Here is a 13,963-nt window from a genome sequence, read left to right as displayed (position 1 = left end):
GGAGAGGAGTGTGCCCCAGAAGGAACAGCCCACCCCTGTGAAGGCCCTGAGGTGGCAGGAACCAAAGGCTGTGGGCTGGAGCCCAAAATACTGGGCCTGGCACATCTGTGCTTGGGCCTCCTGAATGTCCATTCACCCTGAGTGTGGACACTCCATGAACAGATGTCCCTGCTTTTGCAAACCCAGCTCCCTGGTCCTTGGAAAGGCCAGGTGACCGGGGCTGCAGGAATGAGCTTTGCGGTAGGACGGGGCCCCTGGTCAGAGGCACCGACTCTCCCACTTTCTCCTGTGCAACCTCGGCCCAGTCACCTCCTCCTCCTGAGCCTCAGTTGTCCTTATCTGGGCAGCAGGACAAGAATGCCTTCCTGTTGGGGCTGCCTGAGGAGGGAATAAGGTCCTGGCAGCCCGGCCCTGAGGCCATTCCCTCCTAATCCCAGTTGTTGACAGAGCACTTAAAACCACTCTCCAGGCGTGGCAGCATTCCTGTGTTTCAGGCTCAGAGGGTAATTTCGGTCATAGCAGCCCCCCTTCCATGCTGTGACCACCTGACCTCCCCTACCAGCAGCCTCCTGTCCCTGGACTCTGGCTCCCAGATAGCAGTGGCTGTCTATCTGATGCTCTCATCAAAACCCTGACTGATACATTGCAAGTGGCAAAGTCCAGAGTGACTAATGCTTCTTCTACAGGCTCCCGAGGCCAGTGTCACAGGCTAGACCACTCCGAACCCAGACTGACCAAGGGGCCCAGGCTCCAGCTGCTGCGGAGCTGCCCAGAGCAGGCTTGGGGGCAGGGAGAGGAGGCAGCCAAGCTTGCACGGGAATTAGCAGCATCTGTCTCACTCTTACATGCGACATCGGGAATGTGGAAGGGCCCTAGCAAGTGTGTGCCTGCCAGGGAGGTGGGCAGGGAGGGGGCACAGGGTGGGCAGCCGAGCTCCTCTTGGCCCCTGGAACCTACCAGGCAGCAGCTGCCCTGTCACTCTGAGTGACCTGGCTCAGGTCTCCCATGTGCGCAGGACCCACTGGGAACCTGGGACGGGGTGGGAGGGTTCAACTCGGCTCCTCCGGAGCACCATCCTGTAACCCTGGGCTGCGACATCCCTCAGTTTCTCTACCATTAAATGGGAAGAATGGTCTATCTGGTGAGGCTGTGGTGAGGGAGAGTGGTGGGTGGCTGAGTTGGAGAGGGCAGTGGGTTCCTGGTGAGGAAGTGGAAAATGGGGACTCTCATCTCTTACCCACTTGTTTCTACACACTACCCCAACCCACACTTTCCCTCCAGGCTCTCCTGTGACTGGTTGGTTGATGAAGGACATAGTCACTGATCAGTGACAGCCAGGGGGACACTTCAGTCTGGAGGTGGGGCTCAATCAGAAAGTTTGGGGGCTCCAGGAATTTGGGTTCTTGATTGCAGGAGGTGCATAAGCCAAGAGTTGCTTTAGGAAACTGCCACTGGAGCTGCCTGCAGGGGAATGTGAGTGAAGGGGACCTTGGGCTGCAAAGGGGACCTCAGGCTGCTGCAAAACCCAAGCACTAGTTCTCACTGAAATACCCACGAACCTTGCTTGGTGTCCTCCTGACACCTGTGCTCACCAAGCCTCTGCTCATCCTAAACCAGAGAGGCATGCAGGGCAGGAGCCCCCACTCATATGAGCGAAGGAAGTGACCATTGGCGAAGTGACAGCACTGGCCTCCGGCACTGGAAGCGTCGGGCCTTGAGCCTCCCACTGTGTTTCCACCTCCTTCGGGAAGGGGGTTGGGGGCGCCTCCCGGCTCCTGGTCTGTGCTTTCTCTGAGAGGGAGGCCCCTGGAGGAGATACAGTTTTGGGGGGAAATGAGTAGTTCAATTTGGGACATAGTGACTCAGAGAGGCCCGATGGGGCATGAGGAGACCCAGAATAGGAAAGAACCATGGCCATGAGGTGCTGCTCAGTCTTCCAGCACCAAATTCTGGACAGTCCTGTGCCAGGAGGACAGGGCAGGAGAGAAAGCCAGGCCCTGGGTCCGCACCCTCATCCCATGGTTCAGCGGCTGGAGAGCAGCAGCAGTAACCCTTGGGATGAACTGAGGAAGGTTCCAGGCTCAGAGCCCTGGGAAGCTGAGCCTCTCTACTCCCTCCCCCCAAGGGCATCTGAGAACAGGGCCCTGAGGGCTCTCTAGGGGAGGATCGGGCAGGCAGGAACAGCTGCAGTCCAGCAGGGAGGACGGCAACCAGCTGCTGCTGGGGAGACTGGCCAGGGCAGGCGGGGCCGCACGGCCCAAGCTCCCAGCCTGAGCTGCGGAGCGTGGGAGCAGGCGGCAGCCTCGAAGTTGGGTTTTGGGCTTTCATGCTGCGTTAACTGTCAGCTTGGTTAATGCTGAGCAGATGGGGGAGGGGCACTGCCAGCTCCCTTGGCAACAGCCCAGGTCACGCATGTGCACGGGGTACAGGAGTCCTGCCCCGTGGATGGTGCTGTGTGGACTCCTCTGCCCACAGCGCCCGTTCACACCATCACATACACAAGATGGTGCCGGTGAGAAACAGACCACGACAGAGGTCCACCCCGAGGCAGCTGGAGGTGGAGGTGGACCCAAGGCCTGGCACAGAGGCCTGTCAATCTGTCACCTAGGCAGAGCCCCAGCTTGGGGATCCCTCCACCTTTTCCCCCCTCCATCTGGGACGCAAGGCACACATCAGGCACAATGAGATTTATTTCAAAATAATAATTTATAAAAGGCCACTTGCTTCTGTGTTTTCGGCAGGCTTCCAGCGTCAGCTAGGAGCACAGGGGCCAAGCTCCTTCCACCAAGATGCTGGGACAAGCAGCAAAGGGGGAGTGGGGGGCAACCTGAGGAAAGGGGGTTCAGAGGCCCAAGATCTCTCTTGGTGTAGGGAAGTAGGGAGGTTCTAGGCTCTGTAGCCAGGTTCAGCCAAACTCCTGAAATCAGGATCAAGTGTCAAGGCCCAGATGCCAAGCAGAGCCCTATATTCAGGCTATTAGAATGCTCGGGCCATGACTCCCAGGGCAAGGACTGGACCTTGAGACTAGGGTTGAATTCTGAGTTGGGAACCCAAAACCAGAGCCAGAAGCCTCAACTAGGGACCCCAGGACCAAGGACAGACCTCCCCAAAGCAAAACCAGAGACCTTGGACAGGACCCTAAAGTTGGACTGGGGCTGCCAAGATCAAGCACCACCAGGCTGCAACAGAGCCAGGAGGCCCAAGGCTGCTGGATGTCCTGCCTGTACAACCTCCTGCTCCTGCTCAAGTCTGCACCCCAGGACAGGGGAAGGAACTGGGCCCCAGGGGCAGGGGGTCATGGCTGAAGACAGAGTCACTGGAGGAGCAGGTGCTGCTGGCGTCCCCACCGGCTGGGGAGTAGGGTCCAAAGGTCAGGCGGAGGTCCAGGTACTGCGGGGAACAGTGCTGGTCAGCCCTGATGGTCAGCTCAGGTATAGCCCAAAGGGGAGTGGGCAGAGGGTGGTCACGGGACAGGAGAGGAGGAGTACCTCCTCAGAGATGGCCAGCAGGACCTTGTCCAGTGCCTCCACCAGCTGCTTGAAAGTGGGCCTCTGAGAGGGCGCCGCATGCCAGCACTCACGCATCAGCCCATACCTGAGAGGTGGGCAGGGTCAGAAGTACCCACAGGCCTGAGTGAAGGGAGGACCTCATGGCCCTCGTGGGTGGGCAGGGGAGGTTGGGGTCTACTGAGGGGTGGGTGAAAGGGCACAGAAGCCAGGACCTCCCCACTGGGCCTGGGCTGAGGAGGTGGCAGTCACAGGGAGTTGGTGCTGATCCCTCCCCGGGGCCAGACCCTGAGGCCAAGTCAGAGCAGAGGGTGAGGACTGGAAAGGGGGAGAGTAGGGCATGGCCTCACAGCTCTGGAGGGCAGTTCGGGGGCCGGTCCATCCGATGCCCCTCCCGCAGCAGTGAGAACAGTTCCTCCACGGGGATGCCAGGGTATGGGGAGCCCCCAAGGGTGAAGATCTCCCACAGCAGGATCCCGAATGACCACCTGGAGGCAGAACCAGGGCTCAGCAGGGCACAGCTTCGCTCCCTGCTCCTGGGGCTGGGATGGGGGGCCCCCGCAGGCATAATTCACCAAGGGGGTGGGGGTGGGGATAGGAGCTTTTTTTGGAGTTTGTTTCAACTCAGGTCCCAGGGCTATGCGACCTTGGGCAAACGCTTTGCCTTTTCTGTGGGGTAGGACAAGGATCCTGGCAGACACTAAGGACCCCAGCATCCAGGACTCACACATCACTCTGGTGTGTGTAGACTCGGTCAAACAAGGCCTCTGGTGCCATCCACTTGACAGGCAGGCGGCCCTGGGAGGGAGAGGAGGAGGGAGGCATTGGTGCCAGTCCCACAGGTCCTGCCCCCTCCCCCCAGCTCTGCCCTGCCCCCCTCACGTTGCTGGTTTTCTTGTAGTAGTCAATGTGGTGGACGCCTCTGGCCAGTCCAAAGTCAGCGATCTTCATCACATTGTCCTCTGTCACCAGCACGTTACGGGCAGCCAGGTCTCGGTGGATGCACTGGGGACAGGGCAGGGGACTTAGGCTTATTAGGACACATAGCATCTCACAGTAACCTTGGTGGGTAGGATCATCACCCATTTTACAGATGAGGAAGTCAGGATGCAGAGGGCAGACCCGAGCAGTCCAACTTCAGGGCCCTCACGTTCTTTCATGTGGCCTCTTTCCCTGCCCTGTCTACGGTTAGGGAGGATGTGAGGACGGAATGGGACAGGCACTGAAATCTACATACAGCAGGACTTAGGGTAACGAGAAAGGGGAGAGAGGGAGAAGTTGGAGACATTGAATGCCAGGGTCATAAAGATATGGAGATGGAGCAGTCGGCGGTGGCCCGGAGTGCCGCTATTGCCCTCACCTTTCGAGACTCCAGGTACTGCATGCCTCGGGCCACCTGGTAGGCGCAGGAGACCAGGGCAGGGAAGGAGAGCGGCCCCTCACTGCTCCGAGGCCCATCGGGGCTGAGGTCGGGGCCCGGGGGGCGCCGGGCCCGCAGGAACTCCCGCAGGTTTCCCTTGGCAGCACACTCCACAATCACGTACAGGGGGCCTGCAAAGGCGAGGGAGACCGGGAGGCTGCCGAGGCTGTGCTCCCGCCACAACCGCCCCCGCCTGGGTCCACCTCACCCCACCTTCTTGGGTGCAGACACCCAGCAGGTTAATAATATTTTTGTGTTGACCGATCAGCTTCATCACTTCCATCTCAGAGACCAGATCTGCCAAGTCCTTGTCAGAGGCGTTGTCTGCAAGGGCGACAGCCAGGGTGACTACACAGGGCAGGCTGTAGGGTGGGGGAGAGGACACGAAGCGCTGGACCAGGAGTCAAGAAGGTCTGGGACTGAGTCCCCACTAGGCTGCGTAGCCTTGATAAAGTCACCTAACCTCTCTGAACCCCGGGATCCTCTTGTGTGAGATGGGATACCGTATCATGCCCTCCCTCTCAGAGCGGTTGTGAGGATGCAAGAAGAATCAAGGATCTAAAAGAAGTAGGCCTGCCGGTGAGGGGCCAGGAAACAGGAGAGGGGGAAGAGCTCTGAACAGGAAGGAAGCTTGTCTGCAGGGCTTGGCATTAGTCCCTGAATGGGGTGAGAGCTCCTGGGGGCGGAAAGCAGGCTGGCGCCCTGAGGTCTGTCTGACCAGGGCCTGGCGTCCATCTGGCCTGGGAATTCAGGGAGCCGCCAGTGGGGCACAGCTAGGGGAGGCCTGGAAGAAGGCTGTGGAGCAGGGGCGGGCCCTCAGGGCTGACCCGTGGCCCTGGGCCAATGACATACCCTCCCCACCAGACCTCGCAATGCACATTTCTCAATCTCTGCCTCCGGGAAAGTGCCAGGTGGCCCCAGCTGTGCAGAGAGGAGCTGGGGGTAAGGGGGCGGAGAACAGAACAGTGGTTTGGGCCACTCTGGTAGAGGGGCCTGGGAGACAGCAGTGAGAGGCCCCGGTGGTAGATTCCAGGAGTGGCCTAGGCACCTTGGGGCTCCTGCTTAGAGGCTGGGACTGAATTTGAGCAGAAAGGCTGTTCTCAAGTGGTAGAAACAACAGGACAGACCTGGGAAGGGCCCTGGGGGAGGCCGAGGGTGTGGCTTGAGGGGAATGAGGTGGTGTCCTACACAGCTGACAAGGTTACTTGAGGCCAAAGCTTACATAGGGTCAGGGCAGACAGGGGATAGTAAACCCCAGTTACCCCAAGTCCTTATAGTCACCATCATCCCAAAGGGTAAGATTTTATGCATCAGGAATTTTTATGAACCTAGGGTCCTGAGGTAGGGACATGTGAGGAAACTGAGGCTCAGAAGTGACTTGTCAGAGTCAGTAGCAGAGTTGGGCCTCAGGCCCAACGGTGGGATCCGACAGCCTCTCCTGGCCCCAGTGCTCACCTGATAGCACAATGAGCTCCTTCCGTTAGTCCCAAGGCCACAGTACCTCCCCCAGGCCGCCACACTCACCCTTGAGCATCTTGACAGCCACGGTGCTGGCTTGGTCAGGCTGGGCCGGGTCCATGCCTAAGGCCTCTGCACGCACCACCTGCCCAAAGCAGCCCTCGCCCAGGGGCTTCCCAAGCACCAGCCTAGAAATCAAGAAAGCTGAGGTCTCAACCGTCCGGGCGTCCTTCCTGCCTGGAGGCTGCATCCACACCCTCACGCTGCACAGCATACCTGTCCCGGGGGAACTCCCACTGCGGGTCCAGAGGGAGGTCTAGACTCACGAGGCCAGCAAGCAAGGGGGGGCCGCTGGAGGAAAGACGGACGCCCCGCACCAGGGACGAGCTTGACTTGGCTGAGGAGCCTGACTCCAGGGAGAACTGCAAAGTGGGAGACTTGGTTGGCTGGCTGGCACTGAGCCGTGGTGGGCTGGCAGGCCGAGAGTCTCACTATGGGACACGGGGGCGGGGATGCGCAGTACCTGTCGGGCCAGAGGGAAGCGGGACAGCTTCTGCACCATGGCGGGCTGCCGGGAGTGCCGACCGTGCAGCACCTGTCGGCGATACAGGCCGGCCAGCAGCAGGAGCACCACTAACACCAGAGAGCCCGCCGCGTACAGGATGATGTCTGTGTACCTAGCATCGGGCGCTGTTGCTGTCCATGTGAGGTCCTCCTCTGTCCACAGACACATAACTGACCAGTCAGTGGTCAGATGGCTGGCCCTATACCCTCTAACTCAGGCCCTCACAGCTCCCGCCACACACGGATGCACATACCAAGAAAACTGTAATTATACTCAGTCCCACATAGTCCTGGGTCCCACCGACAGTCACATGTCGACATGCAGAGGGTCTGCTACATGCAGAATCCAACACAAAACCACACACCATGTCCCGAGCTTAGATCCCACAAGCCAAGGGGTAGTGTCCACCCGCAGGTCACAGCCCACTGCTGGATCAGAGTCGGACCCTGAAGTCTCTCCTGGCCACCTCAGGTGCTCACCTGGCAGCACAGTGAGCCAGGCCGACTGGTAGGAGAGGCCAATGGAGTTGCCTGCCAGACAGGTGTACTCGCCTGCGTCCTCGGCCGACACGTTACGAAGGTATAGGACCTCTACCTCTGAGCTATTGATGTCTGTTGTCTGGGGATGGGAGACACATTCAGGGGTCACAGCAGGGCCCGGGGTCAGGAAGGGAGCTGGTAATCACCCTCCCCACCATGGGAGAAGGGTAGGGAGGGCTCAGGCACCGCAGGGGCTGGACCTTCAAGACTTGCACATAAGGGAAGCCGTCGGCACCGAAGTTGCTGCCGTTGATGACAATGTGCTTCAGCCACTGGATGTGAGGCTGGGCGTCACTGTACACCTTGCATAGCAGCTCCACGTCACTGCCCACTACCGCTGTGGTATTGGCCGGGAGCCCTGCCTGCAGGATGGGCCGGTGCGGGGACCGCTCTGGGGGCCGGGCCGGGCCGTCAACCCTGACCAGCGGTACCCACAGAAGCACCCTGGTCACCTGCCTCCAACTTCCCCAGCTCAAGGGAGAGACCTTCCTGATATGCAGCTCAGACCTTGTCTGTCTTCTGCTTACCCCGCTTAAACCTTCCATGGCTCCCCATTGCCTTTGGGGTCCAGGACAATTTCTCAGCCTCGCATTCAGAACCCTTCATGGCCTGGCTCCCTATGGAAATGCCACACCCCAGGCATACATCTCCCCACAAATGCATTATAGTCTTTACACTGAAGGCCTTTACTGAACCCGTGCCCTCTGCCTCAACGTCTTCCCTACTTTTCTTCTTGGCTAATCTCCGCTCCTCCAGGCCTACGTTACCCTCTGTGTGCCCCTCACGCCCACCAGCACACTTGAAACAAGTTTGAGTGACTCATCTAAGACTCAGTCCATGTTGCCTGCCAGACTGGGCTCTAACTGAGGGCATATTCTGGTCCACCCCCACACTGCCTCGCTTGCCCCTCCGCTCACCCAGCACGTCCAGCAGATAACTGTAGCGGATGCTGCCCACCGGATTCTCCACAAGGCAGGTGTATGTGCCACGATCTGAGGGCACCACGCTTTCCATCACCAGGCTCCAGTGCTGATGGCGCAGCTGTGGGGAGGGGAAGGGTCCACGAGGGGCCACTAACCCATGCCCCTGAGGGGAGTAGGGTGGGAGAGAGGGAGAGGGCAAGGGCAGGGACTTTGGGACAAAGGAGAAGACTCCAAGAAATGTCTGAGCCCTGAGTTTTAGGTTGGCCTCTTCCTAGCTGTGCCACCTTTGCCAGTCTTTGTCCTCTGAGCCTCAGTTTCCTCATTACAGCCTGGAGCTGACCTTGCAGGGTCTGACCATGAGAATGAGCTGCCCAAACTTACGGATGCTGGTCAGGGATCCTTCCTCCTTTAGAAATGGAGTCGCTCGAGAGGCTAAGTCACTTGCCAGAGTGGCGGAGTGGGAACTTGAACCAGAGCTGTCCAAGTCCACAGCCTAGTGCTTCTTCTGGGGCCACACAGTGGCCTTCTTTATTCAAGAAGGAACTGGGGGTTGGTTTATAGGTATGAAGGGGCCGGTGGGGGAGCAGGTGGCCTTGGAACCCAGAGACTCACCCGAACGCCTCCAATGCGATGCTCCCCGTGAAAGTCCTGCCCATCTTTGAGCCAGCGGATCGTGGGCGTGGGGTTTCCTGCCGCTGGACAGCGGAACTTGACGGTGTTCCCAGCAGGCACTGCATGCAGTTTCTTCTCCATGCGCTGGGGGTGTGTCCAGTAGGGTGCTGGAGGGGAAGGAAGAACTTAGTGCCCCCAGGGTGACTACCTGCTTCCGCACAGGTCTCTTCTCAGGGAGCAGCTGGGAGGTAGGGAAATGAGTCCTTGAGGACTTATACTGACCATGCTCTGGGTAAACATGCCTATTTGAAGGGCCATTGTGTTCCTCATCACCATTGTTGGAGGTCAAGGAGTCTATGTCAGGGATAGAGGGAGATGTATGAGGCCAGGACAGGAGAGTCTCTCCCTAGGCACCCCTCAGCCCCTGCCAGGCCCCCTTACCATCCATAACCAACGTGACATTGTGCAGGACGAACAGGGAGCCTCGTGCCAGGCAGAGGTAGTGCCCAACATCCTCGGGTAGGAAGCTGGCGATCTCCAAGCGGCCCCTCCAGCCTCGTACCCGGCCAGCAGGTGCCAGGCGACTGCCCTCTTTGTACCAGTGGCCACCACGCTCAGCCTTCCCACAGCATAACTGCACAGGCTGCCCAAGGACCACCGTCAGCTCCTGTTCTGGCTGCTCCGGGCTGGGGGCCAGGCAGGGCTCTGTGGGTCAAGGGCAGAGGTCAATGAGCCCCACAGCCCCAGTTGAGGCAGCCCCCACATAGAGAGAACATGCTGCACATGCAGGGCACGAGCACCTCAGACACATGCTGGACACCTACTACCCCTCAACATACGCACAGCCACATGCTCTAGATGCTACATACAGAGGTAAGGCCATGCCTCTGGTGCACATCACACACACACGGTGAGTAGCACACCTGCTGGGCTGAACATGACACTGTCCAACACACACACGCACACGCACACGCACGCACACACACAAGGCGCATGCTACAGGACACACATCACACCACTCCAAGGCATAATACCCTCCCAGTGCATACACCACACGTGAGGCCTGGGCCTCCCAAGCCACACACACACTGCACAGAACACACACACACACACACATCCAAGGGGCTCACCACCAGCTCTGCAGCCCAGCTCAGGGCCCTGGGCCCTGCAAGGCCAGTCCTCTTTCGTGGACACAGAGATAGGTGGATGCTTTCTGGGAGCCAGACACTGAGTCTCAATGGTTGCCACCTGCTGCCACCTCCCCAGGGCCTGGGCCAGGATTCTCTCTAGCTTTGCTCAGCTCCCACTTGGTGCCAACTCTTCCCACCCCTGCCACCCTCTCCCACCTTAGAGGTCATACCCAGCTCCATTTCCTCAGAGGTCTCAAAGGACAAAGCTGGAGCCCAGGGTGCTCCCAGGAGGACCCCCAACAGGACCAGCAGCAACTGCATCTTCTTCCTGTTGCTCATGGGGCCCAGGCTGGGCTTTCCACTGATGGCCTTCCTGAAACAGGGAGGGAGAAGAGTTCCTGCTTCATGTGCACCTTGGCTGGTGCTATTCCCTTATTTTGCAGATGAGGAAACTGAGACAGGAAATGGCTGGCCACTTCCAAGCCCTCCCACCGCCAGGCAGCAGCAGGGCAGACTGGAAGCTGGTCCGCTGTTGCAGAGCCCAAGGCTGCCGCACAGTAGGTTGTGCAAGGGGGGTTGGGGGTGGGCGGGGCTTCCTGCTCTGCACTGGTCCTGCTGAGACCTTGGCACGAGTTCACAGCAAGGGCAGTTTTGGGATTCTTTCCTTGGAGGCAAGCAGAGAATGGAAACATATCTTCTGCTCACTCTTAGCACACATGATTTATTTTTTGCTGAATAAATGCATTTATTTCTGAAGAGCAAAAAAAACAAAATCTGAAATATAATACAAGGCCAAACTTCAGCATCTGGATGCTATCTGATCTGACCCCCACTCCTTATTAGCATTGCTGACATTTCCATGACCAGCTTTGGATACCTCCAGTAGCAGGGCGCTTACTACTAACAAGGCAGCACACTCCATGGCCAGCAGTTCTTCCTTCTTCTGAACCAGAACTGCACCCTGGGAATATTTCTGCTTTTTGTGTCCCCACAATTCCATCTGAGACAATGCAGGCTCTTGTAAAGAATGTAGACTCTGGTGTCTGACAGAGCCAAGCTCAAATCCTAGCTCTTACCAACTTGCTTGTCCCTGGCCATGTCTGGGTCGCTGGCCCCACAGGACTGCTTTGAGAATAAAAGAGAATGTACATAACCCTAACCGGTTTGTCTCGGTGGATAGAGCGTTGGCCTGCGGACTGAAGGGTCCCAGGTTCGATTCTGGTCAAGGGCATGTACCTTGGTTGCTGGCACATCCCCAGTAGGGGGTGTGCAGGAGGCAGCTGATTGATGTTTCTAACTCTCTATCCCTCTCCCTTCCTCTCTATTAAAAAAATCAATAAAATATATTTTTCTTAAAAAGAGAGAATATGTGCCAAAACCAGTTTGGCTCAGTGGATAGAGCGTCGGCCTGCGGACTGAAGGGTCCCAGGTTCGATTCCGGTCAAGGGCATGTACCTAGGTTGTGGGCAGATCCCCAGTAGATGTGCAGGAGGCAGCTGGTCGATGTTTCTCTCTCATTGATGCTTCTAACTCTCTATCTCTCTCCCTTCCTCTTTGTAAAAAAGAATCAATAAAATATATTTTAAAAAAAAGAATACCTATACATTATAAAAAAAAAAAGAGAGAGAGAGAATATGTGTAGGGGCTGGGTACACAGAATGTTGGAATGGTCTCCTTCCCCATCCCCTCCCTGTAATGTCGCCCAGGGTCTGCCCTCCAACAGTCACCCCCAGGTCCTGTCAGGTGTGATGCACACACCCACCCCATCTGATTATCCTCTTCCAAATGCCGCCAAGGATGTCTCCTTACCCTCAAAGGAGCATTCAAAACTGAGCGTCAGCTAGGGCAGGGGAAGAGGGTGACCAGTGTAGTCCCAGAGACCCACTGGCTATTACCTGGGACTGGGTGACAGTCAGGGGTACTGGTGTCTCTGGGTCTACCTTGCCCAGGAAGCCCACCACACCCTCTCTCTTCAGCCACAGCCCCCTGTCCAGCTCTGGCTTTGAGGCAGGGGGCACTTTGCTTGTCCTGGGCAAAGCCATTATTTCCCTCTTCCCTGGGTTGCCCCTGCAGCTGGAGCATCAGCTCTGTTCTCCTCACCTCACCCCTGCCCCATTGCCAGTCCATTCTGCCTCCTCAGTCCCTCTCCAGTCTATCCCACCTCCGCTTCCTGGACTCAGGGCAGGCCATAGTCATCTGTAGCGTGGGCCTTTGCAAACATCTCCCCACCAGCTTACAAGTCCTTAATGGCTGCCTGTGCCCAGCGGGATCCTTGACCTCTGTGTCCCATTTCTCTTCTCCACCTGGCTCAGATGCCACTCTCTCTGCGCCCACCCGGCTTCCGTGCCCCTCCTGGTGAAATCCCCCACCCTCACTTCTGTAGGGAGCTCAGCTCTCTGGGTTCACAGCTCCGGTTGGGGACGTTATATTTTCACCTTCAGTCTACTCTGACCTCATCACCCCAGGGTCCTTAGCAAGGCCACCAGCGGACAGGGGACCGCCGTGCCTGGCTCTGGCACCAGGTAGTCCAGGGTTCGCTTCCAACCTCCCGCACTCAAGCGCTGGGGGACTCTGGGCATATGACTGCACCTCTTCGAGCCTCAGCTTTCTCATCTCCACTCGGGGCGCACAGACACTCCAGCAGCTGAGGATCAGCGAGCTCTTCCACCTTCACCCCTACTCCGCCACGCTGGGGGAGGTGCAAGTCGGCGGGTCCCCAGGAGGAGGAGCAGAGACAGCCTGTCCGCCCCCGCCCGGGTGGGCAATGAGTAACCAGCTCCGCGGCCAGGGTGCTCTTTGGACAGAGCGGGACAAAAGGCCCTGTGTGCACTGCGGGTTACTCATTTACCGCCCCCCTCCACCCACCCTGCCGAGCGGACGCCCGGGTCCCCATTGCAGGGATGGGGCAGCTCCCGGAGCCCCATCGCCGCTCGCCCCCTGGCGGCTGGGAGCGCAGCCAGGGTCCGCATGGGTCCCGGGACACCTGGAGCCTCCGCGGGACAGCTCCCGGCACAGGGTCCTGGCTCACCTGGGTCTTCTGTGTCCCTGGTCCTAGCTCCTGCCAGGCCGATCCCCTAGCCCAGCGGGGACCGAGGACTCAGCCAGGGCGCTCCTCCGCCTGGGGCCGGAGAGCTGGGAATGCGCTCGCCAAAGCCGCGTGGAGCCGGGCGGCCCAGCGCCCCGCCCACCTCGGGCCCGGCCCCTCCTGGACCTGCTGTCCTGACAGCCGCGTGGCTGCGAGTGGCGCAGAATCCCACCCACCTGGAGACCAGTCCTGAACCCATAGCGCTGAGCGACCGACGGATCAGCCTAATCCCAAAGGCCCCGCCCAGCCTGCAGCACACCCCCTCAGACTCCGCCTCTTTTGCCCCATTCAGGCCAGACTTCGAAGTTCTAGTCTAGTCCTTGCTCTCCATCTCCTGCTCGACACCCCTCCGGAACAAGACCCTGCAGTTCTCACCTGCTCGCCTCTGCAGACCTTGGCCCAGCCTGGCTCCTCTGTCTTCTGCGTAGTCGCCATGTGGTGGCTAGCACACTGCCTCTGCCCCATCCCCATCCAGTCTCTGCACAACCTTCCGGGTGATAGTAAAATACACTCTGGCTCCGAATGTATTTTGTGGTTGACTGTGCCAATCACAACCACCCCTTTCAAAGTTTCCAATAGCTTCCTTTAAAGATGCTAGGCAGGACCTGCCCCTGGGCGCATCTCCCTTTCTTTCTTGTGCCCACCCTCCTTTTGCACTTGTGGTTCCCGCTTCCAGGAAAGATGTTTTCTCTCTAGGTCTGGTTAGTTCCATCTCATTCTTAGGT

General features: G+C 58.5%; 1 protein-coding gene across 3 annotated transcripts; it reads right to left on the bottom strand.

Annotated features, from left to right (window-relative positions):
* Positions 1-2,679: 2,679 nt before the first annotated feature.
* FGFR4 (fibroblast growth factor receptor 4) lies at positions 2,680-13,442 on the bottom strand. 3 transcript variants are annotated; one of them, XM_036315148.1, is made up of 18 exons: positions 13,415-13,442; positions 10,384-10,526; positions 9,465-9,728; positions 9,306-9,377; positions 9,024-9,190; positions 8,406-8,529; positions 7,689-7,879; positions 7,429-7,567; positions 6,908-7,101; positions 6,661-6,806; positions 6,451-6,572; positions 5,140-5,250; positions 4,867-5,057; positions 4,389-4,511; positions 4,234-4,304; positions 3,857-3,994; positions 3,489-3,594; positions 2,680-3,390 (listed from the first exon to the last, which is right to left on the bottom strand). In XM_036315148.1, exons 1-18 carry the CDS (start codon positions 13,435-13,437, stop codon positions 3,244-3,246), a joined length of 2,472 nt encoding a protein of 823 aa, XP_036171041.1. In that variant the 5' UTR covers positions 13,438-13,442; the 3' UTR covers positions 2,680-3,243. The 3 variants fall into 3 exon arrangements, with proteins under 3 accessions (XP_036171041.1, XP_036171042.1, XP_036171043.1); XM_036315149.1 differs by lacking the exon at positions 13,415-13,442 and adding an exon at positions 13,182-13,404; XM_036315150.1 differs by lacking the exon at positions 13,415-13,442 and adding an exon at positions 12,743-12,893.
* Between the last annotated feature and the right edge of the window lie 521 nt (positions 13,443-13,963).

Source organism: Myotis myotis, unplaced genomic scaffold (assembly GCF_014108235.1).
Source record: "Myotis myotis isolate mMyoMyo1 unplaced genomic scaffold, mMyoMyo1.p scaffold_m19_p_6, whole genome shotgun sequence".
Lineage (NCBI taxonomy): Eukaryota > Metazoa > Chordata > Mammalia > Chiroptera > Vespertilionidae > Myotis > Myotis myotis.
Note: the sequence above shows the minus strand (reverse complement) of the source record. Positions and strands in the feature narration are given on the sequence as shown.